The sequence below is a fragment of the Vanacampus margaritifer genome, chromosome 1, assembly GCF_051991255.1.
Source record: "Vanacampus margaritifer isolate UIUO_Vmar chromosome 1, RoL_Vmar_1.0, whole genome shotgun sequence".
Taxonomy (NCBI): domain Eukaryota; kingdom Metazoa; phylum Chordata; class Actinopteri; order Syngnathiformes; family Syngnathidae; genus Vanacampus; species Vanacampus margaritifer.
The window spans coordinates 67,825,513-67,852,513 of NC_135432.1; the positions used below are offsets into that span (position 1 = coordinate 67,825,513).

Sequence of the window (27,001 nt, forward strand, 5' to 3'; positions counted from 1 at the left end):
TGAGCCGTGCAGCCGAACCCAACTGAACTTTGGCGCGGTGCCGGGTTTGGCAACTTGTTTATGGCAAGCTGTGATGGTTTGAATATGTTGAGAAATTAAAAAGTAGCTGAAGGACAATATATGGCGGAATAAAATGTCCTATTTAACACTATTATTTATTGAATCAATATGAACCACAAATTGTACAGCATTTCATAATATTCAAATGGGAACGTGTCATGAATGAACGAACTTCTGGAGCACCAATCGGGCCGTGTCGTGAAACTAGATGGATTGCGCACATGCGCTCGTCTATCTGGGCGTGTGTGGACCCAATTGGGCAGCTGAGACGGACGGATGGGGTACCGACAGTCTCAATATGTTCCAAACCCAAAATGGCCGTCTTGCTCACTGGGCGTGTTTTTATTGTGATGGCTGACAATAAAAATAAAAAAAATCTTCACTGGCATCCGTTGCCTCGTCAGACCACACAAACTTAATGCTCACTATTTTTATTAGCTATTCAACCTTGGCGGAGGTCCTGTTTTCATCCCGTTTTCGTCACTGACTCTACGTATGAAGTTGTTAGAAATAAAAGTTTTTAATTAGTCACATTAAAACATATTCACAAGCAAGTTAAAAAAGTGCCAAGTGTGCAAACTCAAGCGACCGGTCAGTGTTTGCCGTCGCGAGCGGTATCCAATCAGTTCACACGTGAATGACGGCGTCATCATCGTCTTCCAGTCTGTCCCTGCTTGGCCCCGGGCCCCCCTGGGCACCACCGCAAGGGTCCACAATATACCTGTAGTCTCCGCCGCCACCGATGGCCAAGGCGGCGCCGGACGCCACCATCATCCAGTCCTGCTCCTCGTCTTCCGCACGCCGCCACCGGGGGGCGCTTAAGCCGTCACCCACTTGTGGGCCGGGGGCCCCGTTGGCCCCCCTGACCTCCTGGCCTTCGCCCTCCAGGTTGACGTAGTGTAAGGACTCCTTGTGCGGGGCGGCGGCGGCGGCGGGTGAAAAGCTATGTTGCAACTCCTCCAGCAGGACGACCAGACGCTGAAACGTGGGCCGACATTTGGGCACGGGACTCCAGCAGCTGTGCATCACGTCGTAGCTGAGGGGTCACATGACATCATCAGCGGGACAATATGACACACACTAATAATTGCATGAGGTCAAAGGACACTGTCACGGATGACACGTGGACGGCGGAGGCGTCACGTGACATCCCTCCGACGCGCTTGCCGACTCGACTCACATGTCTTGTCTGCACTCGGCAGGTTTCTTGAGGCGTTCCCCTCGGATCAGGTACTCGTAGATCTCGGAGTTCTCCACGCCAGGATACGGCGTCTGGCCCCGGGTCATCACTTCCCACATGGTGACGCCGAAGGCCCACTGACACACAAACAGGTTTCAAACGTCCTCGCTGCTTCCGTGCGGGAAGAAAACTGCTCCGAGAATACTTAACACAAAGTAGCAGCTTTTTTGTCTCGAAGGGGATTTAATAGCCTTAGAATTCATTAATAACATGATGTGGTTGTAAATAAAGTGGTAGTAGGACTAACAACTATTATTTTGTCAATCGAGTGTGTGGGAAATGAAACAAGGGGAGAAAATATGACTTGTTCCTTATTTGGCATTATCTTTGGATGCCCTGAAGAAGGGTGTGAATTGCCGAGTAGCTGACGATTCGATCCGGATCGCGATTCATAGATCACGATTCGATACCGATTAATCGCGATAGGAATCTATAAGTCGATTATTGAGATTTTTTTCCTTCTCAAAACGTTTTAATGACTAATCAGTAGTGATTAGACAAATGAAGCTTCATGAAGCACTTACTCCTCTAGATGGCACTCTTGGTTTAAATGTGCCAGCTAGCGAGCTAAACGGCTAACTAGACAGACAAATGAAGCACGTGGGATATTTTTTGACTCCTCTAGATGGCACTCTTGGTTTAAAGATGCCATGGGAATGTGATCGATTTCCATCGCCATTATCTTTGAATCAAGAGCGCCATCTAGAGGAGTCAAAAAAGATTTTTGCAAGTCAAAAATTGATGTCTAAACATCGATTCGGTCGCATATTAAATCGGTAGGAGAATTGCGCGCTGTAACATCGTTGAATTGTTTTTTTTTTGTTTTTTTTCACACCCCTACCCTGGAGTATCCTCGCCCCCCTCGGTGATGTGTGTGCGCAGCGTACCACGTCGCTCTGCGTGGTGTAGACGTTGTCGGCCAAGCTTTCCAAAGCGATCCACTTGACGGGAAGCTTGGACACGGACCCTTGCCGGTAATAATCTCCCGAGTAGATCTTCTTGGAGAGACCAAAGTCTGCCACGCACACCGCCGTGTTCTCGTCCAGCCTGACGCACACGCACACGCAGAGCGGCGTGACCACAAATCACCATGACGACGGACGAGCGTCGGCCGGGACTGACATGCAGTTTCGGGCCGCCAGGTCTCGGTGGATGATATTGCGACTGCTCAGGTATTCCATCCCCCGGGCCACGTCCAACATGAACTGAACCAGCACGCGCACCGACAAGTCCTGATCGGGAAAGCAACCGATCAAATTAAGAGTCAAAATGCATCAATCATTTCTGAATTGGTTCACGACGAAAGATTTTGCAACGGATATCGCGATACGATCATTATCACAATATTGTGGGGAGGGTGGCGAGACAAAAAAAAAAAAGACCACAATAAAGATATTTTTTAAAGAGCTCATACTAAAAAAACACAGAATAGTGTGTTTTTTGTACATTACAGCAATGACAAATATAAATACAAAATCTGTCAATATAATATTTATATTGCAAGCACACTTTGAGTTCCTCCACATTTTGACGGTTCACAAGCATTTTACGTTTGCCTTCATCTGACCATTAGCGTGCATTTGAAGCATAAAAGGGCCAAAACATGCCTTGTGAAAATTAAACTGCACTAAAACACTAACCACCAGAGGGTGCTAAAACTGCACAAATGGAAATCAACCTGACTTTTTTTAAACAAATAATTCATTCATTTGAAATAAACATGACTTTATTGATTTCAATAAAAAGGCCATGTACTGTATAAATTAGTGCATTAACCATTTAATTAAAAAAATATATATTAATCATTTATTCATGCAGATTAATTGCACTATTAATTTTGACCACAAATGATCCTTCAGCTGAGGGCGGATGGTTACGTTAATTTGCCGAGTTTTTTTCTTAGATTATTGCCCCCCCCCCCCCCCCCCAAAAAAAATTCTACATGTCCCCTAATACGCCGTGACGGTCCATTAACATCAGCGGAGACTTACAAAGGGCTGCTCTCCGAGTCTGGACAGGAGCAGGAACGTGTGCAGGTCTCCGTGCTTCATGAAGGGTAAGACCACCATCGGGACGGGCAGACGCTGAGCGTGACGCCGGTGCAGACTCACTCCTGGCGGGACCAACACGACGTCAGCAGACAACCTTGGAAAGGGTTCAATACGAAAAGCGTGCCAGCGCTACCGATGAGCTGGATGACGTTGGGGTGGTGGAAGTCCTTCATGTGGGCCGCCTCCTTCAGGCACTGCTCGATGTCGCCTGACGACGTGATGTCAGCTGGACACATCATCATCATCATCATCATCGTCATCATCGTCGTCAGGGTGCTTCACCTAAGTCACGTGACCGAGGAAAACTCACATTTCAGAACCTTGACCGCCACCTTCTGGACGTGGGAGTCATCCGTCTTCAGAAAGGCCTCGCGCACCGAACCAAACTCGCCTGAACAGCAACACGCACGCGACATTCGAACCATGGGAAGGCATTGACACGTGAACACATGAACACGTGATGTGACCTTTGCCCAGCATGTGTCCAAGCACAAGCAGCCTCTCTGGAATCAGAACATCCTTCAGTTTGTTGTTGAGCTCCTCGCTGATGCCCAGACTGTCCACTAGAGGGAGACACACATTTTTTCAAACATGTGTATGGGGTATAGGTTATCTTATTGTTTTATATGATTTTTAATATCTTGGAGTCGATTTTTTTTCCTTTTCTTTATATATGTATAATCTCTCTCGCACTCAAAATCATTCACTCATACTCTTACTATTTGAGTTATGAGTCAAATGAAAAATAGTTGCGGAGCGCCACTGAACTCACGTGACGAAACCTGCGGTCCGCCGGCATTTCGGTTGAAGGAGCGAGCGGCCGTGAAAGACACCGGCACGTCGGCGGCAGCGGGCGGGAAAACCCAACTGAAGACGGGGAAAAGAAAACATTTCACGCAGACGCCGACAAGCTGGACTCGGCTTTGCGACGGCTTCTTGTACCCAAAGTGTCTTTGCTTCTCGTGCCGCCCGGCAAAGATGGAAAAGAGCAGCGCGAGCACCGTCAGCGCCAGGAGGGCAAACAAGACGCCCACCCAAATGTGCGTTCGCTTGCTGGGGGCCACTGCGGAGAGCGGCCAGCCGCCTGCATGGACAACAAGGCCTGGATGAGCGTGTCGTTAGCGTGTCGTTAGCATGTCGTTAGCATGTTAGCAGGCCAACACACTTGCAGCGGGCAGGACTGCCACGGGGGGGCTCCAGGGGCCGCATCCCACAGCCGTGCAGGCCGACACCTGGACGGACGAATTGAAGAAGCGGCTGGCGCCCGACAGGCGCGCCCACGGAACCTTGAACAGGAGAGGCTCCTAGAAAGGCGCACAATCACGTCGGGCGTGCAATTCATCCACATTCAATTACAAGTTCAAGTACAGGAAGTCACCGAGTTACGTCAGAACTCAAAAACAGAAGCCGATTCAAAAATGTCATTTTTGGGACTCAGCAGCTTCAAATTGCCCAGAAACCATTCAAATATGTTTGACATTCAAAAAATAAATACAATTGTTGACCGGCTATCATGGAAGACACCAGACATCGTTTACTGTCAAGAAGATAAAATGAGTTTGGACAATTAGCAATTAAAAGAGATCATCAACAACATTTATTGATGAATGCGCTAATCAATTAGTCAATCAATCGGGGCACAAAAACCCGCTGTGGTCCTGCGTCCCATCAATGGTGGCGGCGACCTCACCTGTTGCTCCCCTCCCACAATCCATTGCACCTTGTAGGCCAGCAGCTCTCCCTGAAGCTCCTCCTCCCGAAGCTCCGCCCACTTGAGGCTCAGCTGCCGCTCTGACAAGTTGAAGGTCAGGTTCCGAGGGGCCGCGGAGGGCACTGCAGGGACCCCAAAAAATTTACGAGTTTTTTTTCTCTCGCAAATCTGTCACTTAATAAAATCCCAAATTTGCCACTTTATAAAAATCGAAAATTTGCCACTTTATAAAGTCGCAAGTTTTTTTCCTCACAAATCTGCCGCTTGACTTTAGTTTGTGACCGGCGGCAGCGCATCAACGCCGGCGCCGCCCTGGCTGAATTCCGCTCACCTGACTCGGGCGTGACGAAGTGCGTCCAGGGGGAGAAGGGCGACGCCCCCACCTGGTTGCGACAGGAGACGCGCGCGCTGTAGTTTGAGTGGCGGCTCAGCCCAGCGAGGACGCGGCCGTGAGGGGGGACGGACACCGTCAACTCGGGCAAGACCACCCGACCGGGAGACCACCGTTGCACCTGACGAAGAAACGCAGCCGAGGCTCAATGATGCCATTTTGTTTGTGTGTGCGTGAAACCAGACGCAGCTCAACTTGTCAATCAACTTCTAAGCTACCGAGCTTACACATACAAAAACTGTGCGTCCATTTCAAGCCTCTTAGAAAGGAAGTCAACCCCCAACATTTTTGACAATAATATTTTCTATGCAGCAGCAGAATATGAGTTAAGCAGCAAAATGCAGCCATTTTGATCCATCTAAGGGCGGCCATTTTGCCACTTGCTGTCTACAACCAGTCACAGCTCAGCTTCAGAAAACAGGAGAGCTGTGATTGGTTGTTGCCTGAGCAATTGTGATGTCATCTTCAGTTGCCGGCAAGTGGCAAAATGGCCGCCCCCTGAGATGGATCAAAATGGCTGCATTTTGCTTCATAACTTATATTCCACAAATGTAACATTCATCAGAATGTCTTGTTTAGACTCGTGAGTTCACATTTAAGATATTATTGTCAAGAAATGTTGAAAGTTCACTTCCACTTTAAGTGCGTGCGCATACCTGGACGACGCAGGTGGACAGCTCGGAGTGACCCGTGAATCCCGGTTGCCATGACAACAAGGCGTCATTGTCCAGCATGTTGGTAACCTTCAGTCCAGCGGGGGGCGCCGGCAACGCTGTCATGAAACAAGATTTGGGATTACCAAACGCCGCGCCCCTCCCCCAAAACGCACGTGATGCTAACAAGTCCCGCTAACGCTCACCTTTGATGTAGACCGTCCCAGTTCTGGACACGGAGATCCCGCGAGCGTTACGGGCCTCGCAGTAGAACTTCACCGTCTTATTGACACCTGCGTGCCGACGACAAGTCAGGTGAGCGTCGAGCTCCGCCCCGGTTGAGGCGGGCAACGCGGCGTGACGTCAGGCGAGGCGAGGTCTTACCCACCACCCGGAGGACGGAGGGGGACGCTGTGCCGCGGCCCTCCTGGATGCCTCCCAGCCACCACAGAACCTCCACGGGCTCGGGCGGTCCGACAGCACCGCAGGTCAGGTTGAAGGGCTGGCCGGGAAGCGTGGACACGTCCTGAGGCTCCTGAACAAAGTGCGGGACGCCTGCAAAAGACGCAACTATGACGGCCGCGCTTCGGGAAAAAACGCGAGAACCAAGTCCGGTCTGGTCCTCACCTTCAACCGTGATCCAGGCCCGTTGGGACGAGAACGTCTGACCGTGGAAGTCCACCTCGCACCAGTATTGACCCGCATCTTGCTGCTGGACTGACTTCACACTGAAACACAAAGTTGGAGACTGGACCCGAGCTCGGATTTGGAAAAGGACTCGGCCTCGGACTCAGGTCATGGACACCACTGCACCAGGACAGCACCAGGACAGTTCTGGTCATCCGCTTAACTCTTTTGCTCCCAAAGACGTATCAATACGTTCTATTTTAAATGTTTGAAGTGTCCCAAAGACATGTTTATGTGTTTTTTTTTTTATGCTAGAGCACAAAGAAGGCTTTGATGCAGACTCTCAACTGCACAAAACGGTTGAAACAATGGTAGTTATTACAAAAACGGCCAGCAGGTGGCAGCAGAGCAAAAGACATCAACCAGGGCCATGTTCGAAACAGATTTGTGGATCATGATGAAACTTAGCTATAATCTAATGCTAATTGCTGCAAAACGTTTTTTGTCCTGATGAAAGTAGAAAAAAATTGCTTTGGCCGGGCCCTACTTATTTATATCCTTAAAGTTCTAATGTTACGTTGTTAAGTAGATAAAATTGAAGTTTTGCATTTATATGTGAGGGAAAATACTATTATTATTATTATTATTATTATTATTATGAGATGGAGCTTGGGGTTACTGGTGTTTTTGTTAACTGTTATTTAGTACATAATTGAAAAATATATTTTTTAAGCAAAATGTTTCTCACGTATGCCTTGTTACAATCATGTTACAGAAAGTGCAATGCAGTAACCTAATGCATGCGTAAGACCTGTTGTGTTTTATCGTGTGCATCGCTCAACTGTACCAAATTTTGTTTTTCTTTTTTGCATGTGGGTGGTTCGAGGAGGAATTACCTGTGGTAGGTCTCCCAGTGTTGGTTCCCGAGGGCGATGAACATCTGGTCGCTGCTGAGGAGCCGAGCGCCGTCCTTCATCCAAACCACGTCGGGCTCGTCCACGCCCTCTACGGCGCAGCCCAGACGGATGCCGTTGCCCTGTGACGCCGTCTGGTTGCTCGGGTGCCGGCTGAACGTCACGCCGCCTGACGGGTGCGGCAAATAAACCCTTGCTCTTTAAGAGACGCTCATTTCTCCATAACAGGGATCGTAGCATTAAACTTGCGATGAGTGTTTTCAGTTGTCAGTGGCAACGCAAGATGGCTGCCCTTTTTCTTAATTTCTTCAAAACTGGCCCCAAAATGGCTCCACGAACCACTTTTGGGTCCCCCATCAATTGAGAAGCATTTTACATCTTAGCACTTGAACTTGCTTTCAAAAGTGTAAACGCTCATCCCTCCACGCACACATAAACAGGAAGTCCATCACATGACATCATCATCACTCTTCCCGTACATCCATGCCGACGTCACCCCACTGCGGTGATTTTGATGACGTCACCATGTCATTATTGATCGATGGGACGCTTTATCAAAGTGCAACAAAAGTTTAATTTCTTCTGACGTTAGAGTCACAGGTGCACCTGACCCTCCCACAAGCAATCAATTCGCCGATAAATCGATCAATTCATCAAAAGGACTCACCGACAGCACACGACGCGAGCGCAGTGACGAGCACGAGCCTCAGCAACAGCCCGAGCATGTTTGCTTGTTTGTTTGTTTGTTAGACTCTCTCGCGCGCGCACGCGCGCACGGACGTGCCCTCGCGCACTTTGACCCGGCAGCCGCTGACGCGAGCACAAACACGCGTTCCCGCTTCGATCCGAAGTTTACTTGCGGCACGAGAAGACAAAAATGAAGAAGGAAAAACAGGAGCAATGTTATGGAAGAAAAGTTTCTCGGCTGGATGGGGGGTGGGTGACCATGGGGCCACTGCAGCCGAGGTTTTGACGGTGACGTCAGGTGACCGTAGCGGATGTGGAATTTCATACCTTCAAAATAAGATGCAGGTGGATGCGGGGTTTTGCCCACGGCATTGTCTCAAAGGCATTTTGGTGGGGCAACTTTCCCAGGCGCTTTCTAGCCTTGCTCACATCGTATTTTACACCGAATGTTATATTTTGTCATTGATCATGTCACCCTCGGCTTCCTCTAACATTTCTTCTGCAAAGAAAACATGCAGAAGGTTTCGATATACTGTTCTTGGATTACAAACATTTGCAGTGACTTTGTGCAGTAGCTGGAATGATGAAGTGTTGGGGGGCAAAGGGGGCCAGGCTCACCCACCAAGTTGTTTGTTTCCCCCCATTGGAGGCACGGATCTCTAGTAAAAACGACATTTTTATCAAGTTTGCATTTTGAAATGATTTTTTAAATTATTATTAAAATGTTGACATTGTACCGCGCCATTATGTGTCCTGGCATTGCTGTTCGTTGTCCTAAGACCAGCTAAGAATAAAGTTGTTGCCTGTGTTGCATTATAGAAAATATCAAATCATGTGTAGACGACGCGTCACTTTGCATCCCTGCCCTTATTGCAACTCGTGGTGATCAAGCTAGCTGAAGATAGCAACATGAGGCTAACAGTCCCGTGTGGCGGTTGCGTTTTTTGTTTTTTTCTGTGTGATCACAACATCGGAGTTATGCCGCCGTCGCTTCAGTGAGGAAAGTCTTTTGATTCTCAGCGTTGAGCAGAATTGAACCAACAGTGAAAAAGCAACATATGAAAATCCGTGGCGACGCCTTGTTGTTGTGGTTATGGCCGACAGTAATCAGTGTTATTATTTTTATTAAAGCAAACATTAATTTTGTGCAATTGGCCTGCAATTTTCGGGACGCGTGACTTGAGCTTCAAAACGCTGCGTGGTCAACTTGGTCACTCTAGTTGAGTGATAAGTGAAACATGGCAAAGAGGATGCAATGAAAAAATGAGTTCATTATTTTATTAACAAGTCAAGTACGCTTTTACATGTCCACATTAGTGAAAATCCTAAGACTCTTTGTGTGCTTTGAGGTACGCTTTTATTGTCAAGTTCATTCATTAGTAATGAAAAAAACAAATACTTGTAGCTTGATGAGGGGCAAACAGCTAGCAACTACTGTTGGTGTTAGCTCAAATACAACATGGCCGACACATTGATGACATCACCAGAAGTGCATAAGATGACTTCCTGTTTTCCTGCATCGTTAGCGGCAAAACATGCAGCTGATTAGCAAGCTTACTGCCGTGGCACTGCCAATGTTTTTTGTTTTTTTTAAGAGACTGAAAGTGCCACTAGAAGTGCAATATAGTCTTTGCGACGGTAAAAGAAAAGTTTGCAGTTCCACTTTGTTCCTCTGGATGGCCACGGCGAGTCCAGAGCATCTGCAACAATGTACTTCCTGTCAGAGTTGGCTGGACACAAGCTGCGCTAATTGGTGGCAAACACACTGGAATCGTCTTCTTCGACTACTACTTCCTGTTTTTCATCAGCAGGAGAGGAAGAAGAGTACAAAGTGGTGGTGGTGGTCTTCAGGAAAACTTCTTCTTGGTGGCGGTGAAGCGCTCCATGTACTGAGGAGGGAAGACAGGAGTCATACACGGCTCTCTGATTGGCCGACTCAATGAGCAGGTCACCACGGCAACAACACTTACGCCATACTATTGCGCAGACACCTTAACCAACCACTCTAACTACCGTACCTGCTTCTGCTTTCTTGTTGGACCGATCTGATTGATGGTTACTTGGGCCCGGTTCCAGTTGGACCGGTCTCGAGCCTCGCCTAGTCTACGCTTGGCTTTTCCTTTAAGTGATGACATTTTTGGTACTGGTTTCTGATTTCTGTTGGACTGATTTCATTGTTTGCTACCTGCTCCTGGTTCCGTTAGTGCAGTCTGACTGTTTGGCACCTTTGGGAACCATCAGCAAGCGCTACGACAACTACAGCGAATCACATGACTTAACGGAAACCCAAGAGGAAACGGATAGCTTTGCCTAACTTCGCTTGGCCGAGCCGGTCGCGATGTGCTCGGAACCGGCTCACCTTGTCGTAGCCCTCCAGATCTTGTAGACTCTTGACCTCAAAGAGGTTTCCTTCCACCGAGAAGAGAGACACTTGGGACTCTTTCAGAATGGACAGCGGGATGGCAGCCAGGTCCAAACAGTTCTCCTCCACACGCAGAACTTTGAGGCGGGGACACCGAGACACGTCCGCAGACAGCAGCGAGATCTAGAAGACAAGCGCAACTTTTTTTCTGGCTTCTGATGAACGTTCTGATTGTTGCTCAGCCAATCAGTTCATCTTGTTTTTGGACCAGTCGAATAGTTTGGTACCTGGTTCTGGTTGAGGTTGATCTCAATGACCTGCAATGCTGACACCTCTGGCGGCACACTCCGAATCTGGTTGCGGGACAAGTCCAGCAGATCCAGATGTCTCAGGGCTCCCAGTCCGGCGGGGAACTCGGAGATGCGGTTCCCAGCCAGGATGAGGGTCCGCAGGGCCTTGAGCTGCTCCATGGTGGGCGGGAGCTGCTGGATCCGATTGCAACCGAGACTAAGAGTCTCCAGTTTCTTCAGCTTCCCGATCTCGGCGGGAAGTCCGCCTGAGGACCACAAAGCAACATCCCGTGAGCGCTGAAGACGTTGCAATGCCACCGAGCGTTTTGATCCTGAAGATTTGGACTCACCCAGCCTGTTGGAGTTGAGGGTCAAGCTTCGGAGCTGCGCGTAGTTTCCAATGGAAGGAGGAAGTGACTCCAACTTGTTGTCAGACATGTCCACTGTGCGAAGGTTTGCTGTGAGCCGCTGCAGTTCCTCGGGAAACTGAAGACCACAAGGTCCCCTATTAAATCAGGTCAAATACTTTGGCGCCACCTTCTGTCTCGTGTTTTGCCACTTTATTTACACAGCGCTGTGGTTGCAATTGATTTGAAATGAATTATTATGAATCGATCCGGTTTCAGAACTCTGAATCGATAACCAGCCCGAGTCACAATCCAGCTCAGCGACGCTGCTGGCAGCCACGACGACATTCCCGTCAAAAGTAAAGGCAATGCATGTGCTGTGCAGACATGTCTCACCTCTGGAAGTCCTTTTCCAGTGAGCTGGAACACTCCCGTTTTCTGGGAAGTCTCCAGGTGGGACTTGAGAGCGCTGTTCCCCATCCGGACTGAAGGTCCAAACTGTCTCCGTCACTGCGGCACTGTCCTGGAAATGAGTGTCAATCAGTCTCAGTTAATTGCAACATCAATTAAAACACACACACACACAACAATAGGTCACATGACACGGTGATCTCAAAGAATTCAACCAAACTTCGTTGTGGCCCTGAAGCTGTCAATCAAAGAAGTGGGAAGTTCGTAGGGAGAAAAGTTGATTGGATTTTTGCATGCCGCTAGAGGGCGTTAAATAGCTGTAGCAGTCGTGTTTACTTGTTCAGTATTCATGATCAGTGGTCGTAAATGGCGACGAGAAGCCCAAGTACCGTACTCAACTAGACGGTTCTGTACACTAGGTCGCGTGCGTGTGGGGTTACTTTGGAGGTGCGTCGAAGGCTCGAAGCTAAGCTAACATAAGCCATATCCGTTAGCATGCTAAGCGCTAGCACAGTTCCAGACGCGACCAGGCGGCTCGTGTGCCTTACTTACGTCACAGTGACGAAATGTTGTGCCGTTCTCGTAGTCCAACTTGGAAACGATTTAAAGATGCAATGTATTGATGAAAATGTATGTTTTATTATTTATTCATATTCAGAAAAACGTTCCGACAAGAGAGCCGCCCAATAACTGTAAACAGAAAATCTCCGGATGTGACGTCACATTACGCACGCGCAATACAGGTGTGTTGGTTTATGTCTTAGAGGAAAAACGTCATCTAATGTTCAGGTTGTGCGTTATACAATCATTTACAACTCATTGTTATTTGAGGTTTTTTTTCATCCAAAAAGAATAATTTGATTACAATTATGTGTATTGGTGGAAAAGTAATGGCGTTTTTGACGTGCAGTTCATCTTTCGGCCAGCAGGAGGCGAAATGACAGAAGCCAGGCAGTCGAAGAAGTAAACAAAGCAGCATGGACGAAGCGGCTGAGGACTGAAATGTGATTATTGATTCAATTATCGATCGAATAACAAACGATATGGACGCCGTGAAGGAACGACTGGCACATTTCGCACAAGAGGCTCACGGTACTGCAGTAGCTATATACTATTTAAACGGCTTATTTTACCAATCCTAATCATTTTAGGTACTAGCATAGTAGTAATATTGTCAAATAATGTTTCTTCTGCTACACAATACTATTCCTACCACTTCCACTACGACTACAACAGGCCTACTAGTTCTACTTGTCCTGCTAATACTGCTACTCAATTAACTCTACTAGTACTAGTTGCTGCTAGTTATGTACTCTTGGTACTAGCACCTACTTACCATAATATTAATAACAATAACACTATCACTAGTACCACAAGTACTACTGCTGTGCTACTTATTCTGATACTTCCAATACAATACTAGTTATACTAGTCCTGGTAATGCTACCACTCTACCACCCCTACTCCATCTTCTTCTGCTAGTTATACACTCTTACTAGTAGTTCTTAAAGAACTTTGACAATAATACTACTAACACAAGCACTACCAGCAATATGTGTCTACTGATGTGCTTAAATTGTAAATCATAAATCTATAACAAGTAGTGTACTTTCATCTTTTGAAACTTACACTTTACTACCCCTATTACTCCTATTAGGCTATTACTATTATTACTTATACAAGTACTATTGGTAGCACTACTATTACATATTCTAGAACAATACTACTTATACAGGACCACTAACATTAGTCATAATACTGCTAACTACCTACTATAAAGTACTGTACTACTATTACTTAACGCATTCAAACCCCAAAACTAAAATACTTTGTCATGCATTCCCAAAAACATATTTATACGTTTTTTAATGTTTTTTATTTATTTATGTTAGAGCATAAGAGAGTGAGTCTTTGATACAGCTTCTGACATGAAGAGGTCGCTTAAAGCAATGGTAGTTATAAAAATAAAAAAAACAGCCAGCAGGTGGCAGCAGAGTATAAGAGATCCATCAGGGCCATGTTGCAAAAAAGCTCTTTTGCCCAGTGTTTTCATTCAACAGGTTTGCGAATAATGCTCAAACTTAGCTATATTTTAATGCTAATTGCTGTAAAACGGAAACAGATGGAACATCGCTCAGAGGTCTCAAAATGGCGTGTAATCAAGTACTGTTGCATTACCACTACTATCATTCCACATCATTACTACTAACCTACTAATAACACTACCATGACGACCTAGCTATTGCATATAATGTAGTAGAGTCATCACGTTTCAGATTTGTACCTGAACCCATCGGTGCCTTACGTGGACGGCCCACCCGAGCCGCTGCACTTCTACCGCCACTGGATCGCTCCCAACAAGCCGTGCATCGTACGAAACGCCTTCAATCATTGGCCGGCTCTGTCCAGGTGGACGCCCGCGTACCTCAGGTAGGAGTTCGGAACGCCTCCTGAGGACAACCGGGCCCGAGCGTTCCGCTTCCTGTCTGCAGGGAGAAGGTGGGCTCCAAGGTCGTCAGCGTGGCGGTGACCCCCAACGGTTACGCCGACGCCGTCAAAGATGATCGATTTGTCACACCTGAGGAACGACGCATGAGCTTTTCCTCCGTGCTGGACATCATCCAAGGGAAGGTACGACTCGCCGCACCTTACGCTTGCCAAGCACGACCGCCCAAAGTGGCAACACGAGAGACGGCAAAAGTGGCTCGCAAAACTTTGGAGGCCTTCAAAAAGTCGGAAGTCTCCAAGTCGTCCTCAACAACATTCGAATACAGTATCAAAGTCAAAGCAGGCTCGAGTGTGGTCATCCCAAAAAAAAATTGGATTCCTTAAAAAAAGACATTTCATACTATTTCATACGTTTTGCGCCGTTTGAACATAAACGCACGCTGAAATATCGATATTTTGAATGTTGATGTTTTAGCTTGTTTGTAAATTGTATTTTGTCCGTTTCGCTTTGCATGTTTGTAACTTTGTGTAACTTTTGCGCGAGGCCGGGTACGTCTCCCGTGAAGCAAGTTTGAATGTCATTGGGACCAACCTGGTCAAATAACATAATTATAAAAAAAAGAATAATCCTGCAATAAATGAAAAATTAAAAACATTGTTTTCCCTTCAAAAATCCAATTTCAAGCAAAAACGTTTTTTAAAAACTTGAGAGAAAAATGGACGTTTTTTTGGAGTTTAGTTTCTCAAGAAAATCAAGATTTTTCATGATTTGAATCTATTTATGTATATTTTGGGGAAAACGCGCTTGCTTTTCAAGAAATCATTTCCTCGCGTCAAAAAAAGAGAGAGAAATAAAGTTGTTGTTTTGTGTACCACACTTTGACAATCACTCAACTCTAAAAAGAAGCAAAAGAGGCCATTCCAAAATGGCCGTCCACTTCCAGTCTATGAATTGCGCGTGTGCGCGCGTGCCAGGTGAAGCAGCGCGGCGTGCTGTACGTCCAGAAGCAGTGTTCCAACCTGCTGGAGGAACTTCCCGAGCTGACCGACGACGTGGACGCGCACGTGGGCTGGATGAGCGCCGCACTGGGTGAGCCCAAGCGCTCGCTGGCGCCACCTGGCTGTTGGATGGCTGCCAGCGCTTTCTTCTTCTTCTTTTTCCTTCAGGGAAGTCGCCCGACGCCGTCAACTTCTGGCTCGGCGAGGCCGACGCCGTCACTTCCTGTAAGATCTGCCCGCCGCCTCGCCCGACTTCTTGTCCGGCTGAAACAAACAACGGCAACGTTTTCCACTCGGGGTTTCAGTGCACAAAGATCCTTACGAGAATGTTTACTGCGTCATCTCCGGACGAAAGGACTTCATCCTCCTGCCGCCCACCGACCGACCCTTCATCCCTTACGGTAACCATAGCAACCGAACCAACACCGTTGTTGCGGCAATCAAAGTATCAGTAACCAGAGTTCTACTAACCCATCATAGTAGTTTACTGGAATAGGCACGAGCCTTGTGGTAACCGCGGTGACAAGTAACTAGTATAGAGTAACTAGGGTTGGGTATCGATTCTAATTTCCTCAACCGATTCCATTTCAATTCACAAGAGTTCCGTTTTTCCAGATTCGATTCACTTCAGTTCAATCCGATATCGATTAATTATGGAACATCAATTCTTTTTAATTAAAAAAAAAAACATTTACATGTAAGTCAAATTTGCGGCAGCAATAACTGCTCAAATGATTGATTTATTCATGAAAGTAACGCCTGTTTAAAATCGCTCAAGTGTTACACAAACATTGACATCAGCAAGGATGAGATGACGATATTTTCATCATTCTAATTTAATGTAAATATCAACTTAAAAGATTCGGAATGGTCTTAAAGTGCAAGAAGTCCGGTCTTTCATAAATGGAAGAAAATCATTTTAAATTCAGAAAAACGGTAAGATACAAAAAAAAATTGGCCTTTAAAATTGTATTTTCTTAAGATTTTATGGTGGAAAAAAGACTTGATTCACGGTTTTCTGAATTGATCAGGCTGGAAAAGGAAAATCGATTCAATATCAGTTTTACCATTTTTTTTTAACTCGCCCTAATAGTAACAGTCCTAAACATACTAATGAAAGTAACAGTACTTACGGTAACAATAGTCATGTCCTTGCCGTAACCATGACGACAAACAACAGCTCTTTTGGTTGCCATAGTAACAGCTCCAACACTATCATACGCCAGCGGCGCAGCGTACGTCTCCAGTGGTGCCGGTCGTAACGTCGCTTGGAGTAACAATTGGAAGCCCGTAACATACCTCGCGGTAACCACGGTAACGACCATTTCCCGAGTAACAGCCTTCACAATCTCGGCTAACATCAGCTACAGTAACCACCGGAACATCTCTTATGGCAACCATCGTCAAGGTAACCACGGTAACATGCCGTAGTATACTTCCTACGCCAGTAACGTGCGTCACCAGGTCTCTACCAGCCTGCGGTTTACCGGCAGAAGGACGACGGTGACTTTGAGGTGGTGGACCAGAACGACCGCGAGAAGGTGCGTTGAGGCGCGGCGGCTCAGCGGCGGCTCTGTCCCGCACCCTCTCTGACACCCACCGCCGCCTCCGGCCGGGCCTTCCCGCCACCAGGTGCCGTGGATCCCCGTGGACCCGCTGGACCCGGACCTGGAGCGCTACCCCATGTACCGACGAGCGCGACCGCTCCGCTGCAGCGTGAAGGCGGGAGAGATGCTCTACCTGCCGTCCTTGTGGTTCCACCACGTCAGACAGTCGCACGGCTGCATCGCAGGTAGCCAGCAGAGCCACTTGAAAAAAAAAAGGGCTTTACAAACATAGTCATTAAGCCACACCCCCATTCAAAATGTTCCTCTATTGCGGGTCGATTTTTACCACCGTAATGAACACAGGTTGACATCCGAGGCTATTTTAGTTGAACTCAAGCTAACAAAATTACTCAAATTCAAAAAAAACTTTTTGTGAACAAAAGAAAATAAAAACGAAAACTGAAACTACATTTTACGTTTACAAAACGACCCTGAAAACTAATTCAAACGAACTGAATTTAAACAACAAAACGAACTAAAATGAAAATTCCAAAACGATAAAAATGCTGTTGACATTTGACCTTTGCATTTTGATTGCAGTCAACTTTTGGTACGACATGGATTTCGACATCAAGTACAACTACTTCACGCTTCTGGACGCCATCACGGCTGTCGCCTCCCAAAAGTGAGCTCGTCGCCAGGCTGCGCTTCAGCGCACAGCCACACGAGGGCGCCACAACAACTCAGGCCAATATTGGATTTCGACGTGACTTCTCAAGTTTCAGAAATGCTGCCAAGGAGTTCCTCTTAATCCGAAGGCCGATTAAACACAACTACCTTGTGTCCTGCTGAATATCATGCCACGAAGATTAAAAAGTTGCTAATTTTTTTAGACAAAAATCTTGATGACATGAACATGACTTTTTATTTTTATTTTATTTTTTCCAATTGAAGGTGGGAAGGCATAAGAGTTTGTTTTGTTTTATGCGGGGTTATTATAGTTTTGGAATTTTTATTTGAGTTCTGTTTTTTTTTTTTTTTCGTTTTATTTAAATTTAGTTTTAAGGGTGGTTCTGTTAGTTTAAAAAAATGCTTAGATTTAGTTAGTTTCAGTATTAGTTGTTTATTGATTTTATTGTGTTTTGCACAATATTTAATAAACACCAGGGTCAAATGAAAACATCACTTCAGTGACACACGTTCAAACGTCTTTAATATTGAAATAAATCGACTTAAAATCACATTTCAAATCATCCCCAAAGGCTCATGTATTAAAATGAATGACCAAAGACTAAAACCAAGGACATTTTTGCAATAATTATAGATTTACTTAGTTTTGTAAACATAAAATGTAGTTTCAGTTAGTTTTTGTTTTTTTTTAAAAGCATTTTCAATTTTATGTTATTTGGTTAACGTAATTGTTTTTGGAATTTTTGTGTTTTTCATTAGTTTTTGTTAACTAAAATAACCTTGGTTTTATGAAAACTAAATCTAAGAAGCCAAAAAAAGAAAAGCTCTTTATTAAAACACTCTTATTTTTTAATTTTATTGCAGCGTCTCCAAGGCAACCACTTGGCTTTCTTAAAATTCATATTTACTGTATGTACACATAAACGCAAACACTCGGCTTTCCCACTGCCGGAGACAAAATATGCAAAATGGCCACCCCAGACGCGACTTCCTGTTCCGCAAGAGTCCTGTCCGAGACTCCGTCCTCGGCCAACAAACGCGTCGCCACCGATGATGCGGGACCACTCCAAAGTTCCAAAAAAAAAAAAAAAAAAAAGCTAAAAACTTCCCGTGAGGTTCAGTCGTCGGCGCCCCTGCGGGAGACGGGAACGCCGACGCCGCGGAAGGCGGGAACCCAGCGGTTGTCGTGGAGCCCCACGTTGCAGCCGGGGGCGTCCCGCCGCGCGCGGTGGCAGCACATCCAGAACCCGGGCCCGTAGGGCAGCGCCTGGCAGTACGGCTTGTGGTGCCAACGGCAGGGCGACGCGTCGCCGCGGCCGTAGCGCCGCTTGCACTTCTTGCAGGGGTCGTCGCGGTAACGGGGGTCCGACACCCACAGGGAATCGGCGGGCCGGATGCCGTAGTCCTCGATGACCAACTTGAAGTAGCGGCACGTGCACTTGATGGCCGCCAGGCTGCGGGTGGGCAGCAGCACAAAGATGGCCACCAGCACTTCCTGCGGCAGCGCGGCCAGAGCGGCCGGCGGCTCCAGCAGCTCGCGCAAGCGCCACCTCATCTCCGCAAAGTTGTCGGCCGCGGCCAACTTGTCCCATCGGATCTGAGGAGGCGGCGGGGAAGGCGTGGACAGAAACAACAATCCGGGACGCGGCTCCGTCTCCTCCGGCGGGGGCGACGTCTCCGGAGTCGCGGCATCGCCTGAAGGCGGCGACCACCAGCAGCGTCCCATCGGGTTGCCGTCACGAATGTCAGGTGATGGTGAGGGCGGCGGGCAACGAGCTGATGGCGCGGGACTGGCGGCGAGCAGGACGCGCCCCACCCACCTCTTCGGCCTTGCCGACCCGCCCCCCTCGTCGCCGCGCTGCCGACACTCGAGCTTGGCGACCACGTCCGACACGCACACGCCCTCCGGGTCCTCGGGGAGGGGCGGCATTCTGCCGATGGCGTGACATACCTTGCTGTGGCGCTCCTCCAGGAAGGCCACCATGGCGCCCACCGACACCTTCCACTCCGCCCCTTCCATCAACCTTTGCGTCGACGCAGCGGCGGGCAGCCCGTTTTCAGGGTCCCGCCGGAGGTTTTTGGTACCTGCAGACTTCCGGCGTCGCTTGGCGTTGCCATTTCCCCGCCGGCTGCCCTTCACCTTCCCGGTCCGCGTGGAGGGGGCGCGGTTGACCCACAGCGAGCCTCCCGGACGGGAAGCCGCTTTTGGAGCGAAGAGGGCGATCTTCTCGCGGACGTGGCCCGGCTTGATGACGGCGCACATGTCCAGCAGGACGGCAGGATCGTCTTTGGTTGGACAACATGGCGGCGGCGGGCCGGCCCGCGTCATCAGCGTGTTGGCGGCAATGGCGCCGAGGGGGCGGCGCCCGCCACCGCTGGCGGAGCGGGGCGGCGCGCAAAAGCCCGACACGTCCACACGCTGCTGCTTGACGTGCATGGCCGGCCTGGAGACAGGAAGAGGACATCAACAGGACAGGACAGGCGAAACGACCTACAGGGTTCAAAGTTCGAGAGGGACACTCAAGATGTGGCAACGGACAGGAAGTGACGCCTTGCTATGGTGCTGTGATTATTATTGGATGTCAACGACACGTTTTACAATGCGAGTAAAGTTCACATAAAATCAACAAACAAGCACTCGTCCAAATGTCATGTGTTCTTTTCCTTCTTGCATTCTTTTTTCAGTCTTCTTTCTTTTTTTTTCCATCTTTCACTTGACTCATTTTTAGCATAAAAAGTTTTGATTTTGTCCAGAATTAATTTGATAACTATTATTTTTATTGTACAATTAATAACTTTAAAAATATATATTTTTCCACCTGCTGTCGATGGAAGATGACATCACCTGTGCTGGGGGAGCGACCAATCATGGCTTACTTGTTTTTGTTTTTTCAATTCAATTAAAAATGTCATTCTTAAAAATAAAAAATAAAGAAATGAAAGGGGAGAGAAAGAAGTGAAACTTATGGTATCTGCCCCTGACAAAACAAAATCAAATAAATAAAATAAAAATAGTAATAATAATCAACACAAAATAAATGACATTAAGCAGTCAAGATGCTATAATGGGAACAAACATAATGATTCAAGAGCAAGACCTTGTACTGTTTATATTTCTGTTTTGGGGGGTTTGGTCAGCTTCCTCAGCACGTGACGTCATCTTAGGTTGACAGCAAGTAGAACTGTTTTTTAAGTTATTCATCGTACATGAAAAATAATGACGTTACCAAATTCATTCTGGACAAAATAACTTTGCAGCTGAAAATGCCTCCATGAGTTAAGTATCCTTTCAAGTATCCTTTCAATTCCTTCACCTGACTTTCCTTTCCACTTCTTCACTCCTCTTTCCATTCCATGTACTCCCTTCTTTCCTTGCCCTTTTCATCCACCTTTCCCGTCTTTCTAGCCTACTCCCAACTTTCCGTCCTTCCCTCGTGCCTTGTTCGCCGACTTTCGACCTTCCTTCCTTTTTCTTCGCTCTTGCACTTTCAAACATGTACTGAAGAAGAGGAAAACGAGAACGCTCAAGTCAACCACAAGAAGCGAGCACACTTCCGGTGTGTGCAAAGTCCAATGCCAGCTAGCACGCAACGCGCTGCGCTGGGGCCGCCGTCCCGGGGGTCGCCGTCCCGAGGGTCGCCGTCCCGGGGGTCGCCGTCCCGGGGGTCGCCGCCCCGGGAGTCGCCGCCATCCTCACTCACCTGGCCGGCGGACGCAGCAGCATCCGCGGCTCGCTCGGTGGCCCGACGAAGGAACTTTTGCTTCAAAGGTCGACGCGGACGCGAGAGTCGATCAATGTGCGCAATGTTTGTTAGCATCGCAAGCTAACTGGCGTAGGAGGCTAACAGGCAGTCCCTCGACTTACCTGAATCCTCTTGATCCGTGCTTGTGCACGCGCGCGAGCACGACAAACAATCGAGTTTCACGTCGTCGGGCTGCGCCTAGACTTTACGTCCAGTTGGAGCAGCGGCGTCGTGACGTCAGCAGGCGCCCAAAGATCGTCTGTGGTGAAGACGATTGGCCGCACCTGTGTCGTCGTCTTTTCCTGTAGTTCATTTGGTGAGTTGGCAAACCGACGCTGACGCGCACTATCGCCACCTGTCGGACTGGAGTGAGAAACCCGTGGCACGAGTCGTCTGCCGTATTCACTCTCTGTACAGCAAAATAATAATAAAGTAAAAATAATACAACTCAAATAGTTAGATTTACTCATCTTTGTTTCTTTTCACAAAGAAAGCAAAAACATGTCAACTTCCGTTGTTTTGTTTTTTTAAACATTTTATTGAACATTCCAAAATTATTTTTCTCTTTAACATCGAACAATGTGTGCACTTATTTTTCTGGCAATTTGCTTTTTCCTGAATGTGAAACAGGACAGCAAATTCAAAACAATATTCTACCAAATCTATTTATTAACAGTATTGTCACCGTTCGGAAGCATGTTGCATTCAGATTCAAATTCTGAGTAATTTAAAAAAAAATTGCCTTTGTTTATTGGACTTTTTAAAGTCTATTTTTAATGACATAATTGTTTTGCGAAATCGTTTATCTTCTACTTTTAATGACTTTTTTCCCCAGAATATTTTTTCTGAATAATTTCTATTCCGTTTCACTAGCAATTATATCACACCAACGTACTTCCCCCCCTTCATTTCCCCATGATGGCTAATTATATGACATAGGTTGCGCCGTGCCCTACAGGAGGTTAACATGTTTGGCCGCCATCTTTCTGCTACTGATGCCCGAAAGAAAAGAACTTCGCGAATGCATGACGGCTTTCTTGGCGCGCCTGATGCGCTTCAAACGTAGCGTGTTGACGTCACCACTAGATGGCGCTCCCTTTAAAAACAACAACTGCTATTAGCATTGCGTTAGGGCGAGGAAGTGACATTGTGTGCTTTGTTGTTGTTGTTTTGAGCATTTGATGAAAGGAAACTTGTTTCCTTCAAAATGTACATTTCCTTGACTTCATTCTTACCTTTCTACCTCTGTTCCTCTTTGCCTTTTTCTTGACAAGCAATAAACTGACCAAGAAGCGCCAGTGGGTCCAAATTGACTTTATTTTTTCAGAGTCGAGGAGATGCCCTGAGTTCAAAGGTCGTGAGTGTCACTGGATGCTGACGTGCGAGAGCGACACGTCGTTGTAGATGTCCAAGCTTCGGATCTGGCTCGGGTTCGCGCCGCGGTGCTTGAAGTCAAAGAGGCGCGAACCGTCAGCAAACACCTCAAACGCGCTCGCTGTGCACACGATCTTCAACTGAAACGCACGCACACGCGCCGACAAACACAAATTCACGCATTGACAAAGACGTGCGCGCATAAACACAAGCATGACAAACACACGATAACACACGTGTACACACGTTGATAAAATCATGCAACAAGCAACATGCAGGTTGTTGTCAGTATGATGATGATGATGATGATGATGATGATGATGATGATGACGACGACGACGACGCAACTCACCTCGAAGGGCCGTCCAAGCGCGAAGGGGAAGTGCGGCTGGTTCCGCTCCTCGGTGCCCCACCTGCCGTTGATTTTGCTGTTCCTGACGATCACCTTTTTTCCGTTCTCGTTGAAGCGAGGGTTCAAGTGGAAGACCAGATCGCGATCGGTGGACAAATCCACCGTCACCCTTGAACGCAGCACACGCCCACGTTAGCGCTTCCGTGCGTCGCCGTCACTCGTTTTGTTTTCAACGTTGTCGTCACTTTGATCATCGCGAGCATCCGTCATCATATCTTCCTTCGTTATGATCGTCATGATCATATTAATCGTTGTCCTAATCGTTCTCATCATTGTTATCATTATTATCTCCCTTATCGTGTTTGTTTCATGTCCAAAGTAATGGATTGTCAAATGAATCAACAACTATTTTAATACTCAAGTCATCATTTGGAGCCATTTTCCAAAACCTGCGATTTCAGAACATCGACAGTCATCGTTGACTGATCGATCCGTCATGAAAGAAGACTGATAATCTTTTAACATTTGAAAACATCTGTTTGGACTTTGGACAACAATGACAGAACCGGTAGCATAGCGGTTCCCATTAGAATCAGCTTGTGTTGGAAGAGGGAAACCGCCAGGACCGGAGTTTGACACCCCTGATGTACAGCCTGCAGCAACACGCCCAATCCGATGAGCGAGTGCATTTGCGTCTGCTTTTGGCCTTTTGCGTGACGCCCCTCAGAGCCCACCCACTGTCATCCACGCTAAGACGCCATCATCCGTCTTTCTCGTCATACTCACTTGGCGGCACCGGGTTTGATGTTTCCTTTGATGTGAATAACGCTTCCAGTTCTCAGTCCTTTGGGAATCTTTTCTTTGTACGGGACCGGCTGTAATACAAAACATCAATCGCTTGTTCCGGTCACACGTTCACATCCTTCTCGCCATATTCACGTCAACGTGCGCGGAGGTACCAGAGAACCCGAAGTGTTCGCCGCCGTTCCGGGCGATGGAGTGGGCCAGCCCCCAGTGCCTTTTGAGGGGGCCGGGCTTGGCCACTGACTTCCACCGCCAGCTGCGGGCTGCTGTCCGGGCCATTGACCGGGTGCGGGACCTCCGCCGCCAGCTACGGGCTTCTTATCTGGCCACTGACCGGGTGCGGGACCTCCGCCGCCAGCTGCGGGCTGCTGTCCGGGCCATTGACCGGGTGCGGGACCTCCGCCGCCAGCTACGGGCTGCTGTCCGGGCCACTGACTGGGTGCGGGACCTCCGCCGCCAGCTACGGGCTGCTGTCCGGGCCACTGACCGGGTGCGGGACCTCCGCCGCCAGCTACGGGCTGCTGTCCAGGCCACTGACCGGGTGCGGGACCTCCGCCGCCAGCTACGGGCTGCTGTCCGGGCCACTGACCGGGTGCGGGACCTCCGCCGCCAGCTACGGGCTGCTGTCCGGGCCACTGACCGGGTGCGGGACCTCCGCCGCCAGCTGTGGGCCACTGACTGGGTGCGGGACCTCCGCCGCCAGCTGCGGGCCACTGACCAGCGGGGTTGGTGGGCGCACCTGGCGTCAGCGTGAAACAGATTCTAAAAGCCTGATCACAAGAGTCCAATCCCTCTCGTTAAAGCCGGCTTTGAACTTACCAGGCCACTGAGGCTGGTTGGGCTGTTGCGGCCACGCCCCGCTTGCTGCTGATTGGCTGCCAGCCCCGGAGGCGGAGACATCATCAAGAGCGTCAGCGAGCTGACAGACAAACAACGACAACAAAAAGTCAAAAAGTGTCCGTGAAAGCAACACCTCGCAAAGAAAGAGGGCGTGGTTCATCCTTTGGAATGTTCTACGTGAACACGCGCGCGCGCGCGCACATTCCTGTGAACTAGGAAGAAAAGACGACACTTACATTCATCTTCTTCTTCTGTGGTGGAGCAGACGAGCGCCAACTTGAAGAAGAATACAAACTGGTTTGAACGGCTTACAAAAATGTGTCGTCATCTCCTCTCTGTCTCACACACGCGCGCGCATACACTCCTCTCACGGTCACTTCATTAGGTACAACACTTGGATCGCAACTCATGTTGACAGCTCTTCCAAATATTTTGTCCTGTAGCTGGTCAAAATATTAGGAACAGCAGTCAATCGTAAACATATTGGATGCCATCTTACTAACACACACACACACACACACCTCTCATGGTCACTTGATTAGGTACACCACCTCATTGTTTACACTTATTCCTAATAGTTTGTTGTGACGGCAAAAGTTTCGCGGTACGTGTAGCGTGTGATTCAAAACGATGTCACGTGACTGTTCCATTCCAGCGTCCTTTTCTAAAATTGGATATAAAATCCTACCATTAAATTATATGAAAATGCCTATTAAATGTAAAATATATCCCACCTAAATGATATACTTATTTCTCTTGTCTTTGCCTCATTAGCTGTTGATTTATTAATCCTGCAAACATTATGCATTTTTTCCCCTCCCATGATATGATTTCTCTCTCTTATGGCGTCCATTACAATTAAATCCGGTGATGACAGACAGACAATAATTACTATTTTAGCAACACTGCTCTCTTATTTGAATGTGACATTTGACAGTTGGCCACCAGATGTCGCTGTGGAGAGAAGTTTCGAACGTACCAAAAGAGCGATTCGTTTTCCGAATCACTTTTTCCAAACAATTCGATCGCTTCAAAGTTCCTTTTCTGCCCTCACTAAGTTTTTCAAAACAATACGAGCGGCTGTGAATTTTCTATATAATGAGTGTCATCTCACGCTGACACACGTCCGACAGACATTTGATTAGGTACACCGTCTGAGACATCATTCTGTTCATTATTATGTTTACGAGTGACAGTAGCTCCAAATATTTCCACCACCTTTTAGGCAAAATATTAGGAACAGCCGTCGGCGCAATGCAGGAAGTAACTGGAAGATGTCACTAATGAAACGTCCTTTGACACAACTCCAAAAACGAAGGGGGGGAAAAGTTGAACTTTCAATTTCCTGTCATCTTTTTTTCCCGCCGTTACGGCAAATAATTCATCACATCTCTACTCATTTAAAGCACATAATCGGCAAAAGTGAAAAAGTTCACCTTACCTGTGGTGCGTAGCCGCCGAGTTCGTGTGCGCGTGAGAGCCTCGCCCTGTTTGCAAATATAGGCCACACCCTCAGATGAATTCTTGCCATGGTCTGTTGCCATGACAACAAAGGCGAGACACGCCCGTCCAACACATGCAAATAGACAACAGCGTTCACACACGACCACGCCAACGCGTGTGTGTCACCTGCATGTCGACATGGGGTGGAAGTTTTCACACTCGTTGACAACAGTGAGAACACTTTGATTGACAGATGATCGGTCCAAGCTCAAAGGTAAGCAGAGCTGCAGACAGTGTTGATATTGTTTGTGTAAAATGTTAGAAAGGATTGACTGATAAATGACGACAATGTCAACCAAAGAATACTGTTATGAGCTGGTTGTCACGGTAACCGTGAGTCACTCGTCACCAAAAGAAGACAATCTTCATGATTTCATGAAGTTTGACTTATTTCTGTCTCTTTTCATTTCTTTTTTTAAAGAATGAAATATATATCCATTTTTAATGAAAAATAATCATTTGAAACTGTCAGTACCTCGAAGGCAGCTGTTTTGCTCCGGCGCATTCCAGACCCACCCAAAAAGCAGCCACGCATTGAGTGACAGTCGTGGCCGTGTGCTAAGCTAATATGCTAACGTGTCGCATCACATGATGCAATCAAAACGCAAACATTCTAGTGCTTCTCTCAAGTACTTCCTGTTAAGGCTTTTCACATTCAGTGCTTCTCTCTCTTTTTTTCTCTTTTACCCAAGGAAAAAGAAAATATTTTGTACCCTGCCCTCCACCACGACTATAAATGTTATACCTCACAAAAAATCTCAAAATCAGCACATTCGCCAACAATGAGAGCGAACACTGCCACCTACTGCAGTGGATTATGCATCAACACTTTATTTTAGTGTGGCAAACAAAAAAATGTCAACCTTGGCATTGGACCTCGACCCATTGGGGAGGGGGGGGGGGCACCCGGGGGGGCACCCCCGCCTTACTTGAGAAGGACTGCATTAAAGCTCAAGC

General features: G+C 47.5%; 5 protein-coding genes across 9 annotated transcripts; 1 reads left to right on the forward strand and 4 right to left on the reverse strand.

The window, feature by feature from the left end:
• Window positions 1-561: 561 nt before the first annotated feature.
• Window positions 562-8,644, reverse strand: tyro3 (TYRO3 protein tyrosine kinase). The gene is made up of 19 exons (XM_077564955.1): window positions 8,315-8,644; window positions 7,630-7,816; window positions 6,734-6,834; window positions 6,491-6,661; window positions 6,313-6,399; window positions 6,110-6,225; window positions 5,394-5,574; window positions 5,042-5,184; window positions 4,517-4,655; window positions 4,294-4,435; window positions 4,124-4,218; window positions 3,819-3,914; window positions 3,662-3,742; window positions 3,485-3,577; window positions 3,292-3,413; window positions 2,423-2,532; window positions 2,188-2,347; window positions 1,241-1,377; window positions 562-1,096 (listed from the first exon to the last, which is right to left on the reverse strand). Exons 1-19 carry the CDS (start codon window positions 8,370-8,372, stop codon window positions 688-690), a joined length of 2,628 nt encoding a protein of 875 aa, XP_077421081.1. The 5' UTR covers window positions 8,373-8,644; the 3' UTR covers window positions 562-687.
• A 954-nt stretch (window positions 8,645-9,598) lies between these two features.
• lrrc57 (leucine rich repeat containing 57) lies at window positions 9,599-12,462 on the reverse strand. The gene is made up of 6 exons (XM_077564966.1): window positions 12,297-12,462; window positions 11,730-11,856; window positions 11,337-11,472; window positions 10,984-11,252; window positions 10,694-10,879; window positions 9,599-10,223 (listed from the first exon to the last, which is right to left on the reverse strand). Exons 2-6 carry the CDS (start codon window positions 11,811-11,813, stop codon window positions 10,182-10,184), a joined length of 717 nt encoding a protein of 238 aa, XP_077421092.1. The 5' UTR covers window positions 11,814-11,856; window positions 12,297-12,462; the 3' UTR covers window positions 9,599-10,181.
• On the forward strand, window positions 12,061-17,638 carry jmjd7 (jumonji domain containing 7). Its single transcript, XM_077564965.1, has 11 exons — window positions 12,061-12,191; window positions 12,403-12,487; window positions 12,671-12,836; window positions 14,021-14,174; window positions 14,237-14,375; window positions 15,168-15,282; window positions 15,360-15,416; window positions 15,497-15,592; window positions 16,656-16,732; window positions 16,824-16,983; window positions 17,339-17,638. The coding sequence occupies exons 3-11, from the start codon at window positions 12,788-12,790 to the stop codon at window positions 17,425-17,427; spliced, it is 936 nt and encodes a 311-aa protein (XP_077421091.1). The 5' UTR covers window positions 12,061-12,191; window positions 12,403-12,487; window positions 12,671-12,787; the 3' UTR covers window positions 17,428-17,638.
• Window positions 17,639-17,929: 291 nt separating this feature from the next.
• fbxo34 (F-box protein 34) lies at window positions 17,930-21,460 on the reverse strand. 3 transcript variants are annotated; one of them, XM_077564959.1, is made up of 2 exons: window positions 21,294-21,460; window positions 17,930-19,872 (listed from the first exon to the last, which is right to left on the reverse strand). In XM_077564959.1, exon 2 carries the CDS (start codon window positions 19,863-19,865, stop codon window positions 18,546-18,548), a length of 1,320 nt encoding a protein of 439 aa, XP_077421085.1. In that variant the 5' UTR covers window positions 19,866-19,872; window positions 21,294-21,460; the 3' UTR covers window positions 17,930-18,545. The 3 variants fall into 3 exon arrangements, with proteins under 3 accessions (XP_077421085.1, XP_077421086.1, XP_077421084.1); XM_077564960.1 differs by having other exon boundaries at window positions 17,930-19,919; window positions 21,294-21,457; XM_077564958.1 differs by lacking the exon at window positions 21,294-21,460 and adding an exon at window positions 21,130-21,287.
• Window positions 21,461-22,470: 1,010 nt separating this feature from the next.
• lgals3b (lectin, galactoside binding soluble 3b) lies at window positions 22,471-26,619 on the reverse strand. Of its 3 annotated transcripts, none has more exons than XM_077564962.1 (8): window positions 26,520-26,619; window positions 25,983-26,028; window positions 24,778-24,817; window positions 24,521-24,620; window positions 23,857-24,440; window positions 23,684-23,772; window positions 22,898-23,066; window positions 22,471-22,685 (listed from the first exon to the last, which is right to left on the reverse strand). In XM_077564962.1, exons 3-8 carry the CDS (start codon window positions 24,781-24,783, stop codon window positions 22,536-22,538), a joined length of 1,098 nt encoding a protein of 365 aa, XP_077421088.1. In that variant the 5' UTR covers window positions 24,784-24,817; window positions 25,983-26,028; window positions 26,520-26,619; the 3' UTR covers window positions 22,471-22,535. The 3 variants fall into 3 exon arrangements, with proteins under 3 accessions (XP_077421088.1, XP_077421089.1, XP_077421090.1); XM_077564963.1 differs by having other exon boundaries at window positions 25,983-26,170; window positions 26,520-26,589; XM_077564964.1 differs by lacking the exon at window positions 26,520-26,619 and adding an exon at window positions 26,171-26,239.
• Between the last annotated feature and the right edge of the window lie 382 nt (window positions 26,620-27,001).

Bases quoted from the DNA above. Each gene is read 5' to 3' on its own strand.
- tyro3 (XM_077564955.1), bottom strand. From the start codon at position 8,372: ATGCTCGGGCTGTTGCTGAGGCTCGTGCTCGTCACTGCGCTCGCGTCG. The intron at 6,226-6,312 runs GTGAGCGTTAGC...GTTTCATGACAG, and splicing joins TGGGACGGTCTACATCAAAG to CGTTGCCGGCGCCCCCCGCT. The intron at 3,414-3,484 runs GTAGCGCTGGCA...TGGTCCCGCCAG, and splicing joins CAACGTCATCCAGCTCATCG to GAGTGAGTCTGCACCGGCGT.
- lrrc57 (XM_077564966.1), bottom strand. From the start codon at position 11,813: ATGGGGAACAGCGCTCTCAAGTCCCACCTGGAGACTTCCCAGAAAACG. The intron at 11,473-11,729 runs GTGAGACATGTC...TGTGGTCTTCAG, and splicing joins CTGGAAAAGGACTTCCAGAG to TTTCCCGAGGAACTGCAGCG. The intron at 10,224-10,693 runs GTGAGCCGGTTC...TTCCCTCCTCAG, and splicing joins ATCTGGAGGGCTACGACAAG to TACATGGAGCGCTTCACCGC.
- jmjd7 (XM_077564965.1), top strand. From the start codon at position 12,788: ATGGACGCCGTGAAGGAACGACTGGCACATTTCGCACAAGAGGCTCAC. The intron at 12,837-14,020 runs GTACTGCAGTAG...ATCACGTTTCAG, and splicing joins TTTCGCACAAGAGGCTCACG to ATTTGTACCTGAACCCATCG. The intron at 14,376-15,167 runs GTACGACTCGCC...CGCGCGTGCCAG, and splicing joins TGGACATCATCCAAGGGAAG to GTGAAGCAGCGCGGCGTGCT.
- fbxo34 (XM_077564958.1), bottom strand. From the start codon at position 21,152: ATGCTGCTGCGTCCGCCGGCCAG. The intron at 19,873-21,129 runs GTGAGTGAGGAT...TCCTGTCTCCAG, and splicing joins CTGCTGCGTCCGCCGGCCAG to GCCGGCCATGCACGTCAAGC.
- lgals3b (XM_077564962.1), bottom strand. The intron at 23,067-23,683 runs GTGAGTATGACG...GCTGCGTTCAAG, and splicing joins ATCAAACCCGGTGCCGCCAA to GGTGACGGTGGATTTGTCCA. The intron at 22,686-22,897 runs GTGAGTTGCGTC...CGTGCGTTTCAG, and splicing joins CGCTTGGACGGCCCTTCGAG to TTGAAGATCGTGTGCACAGC.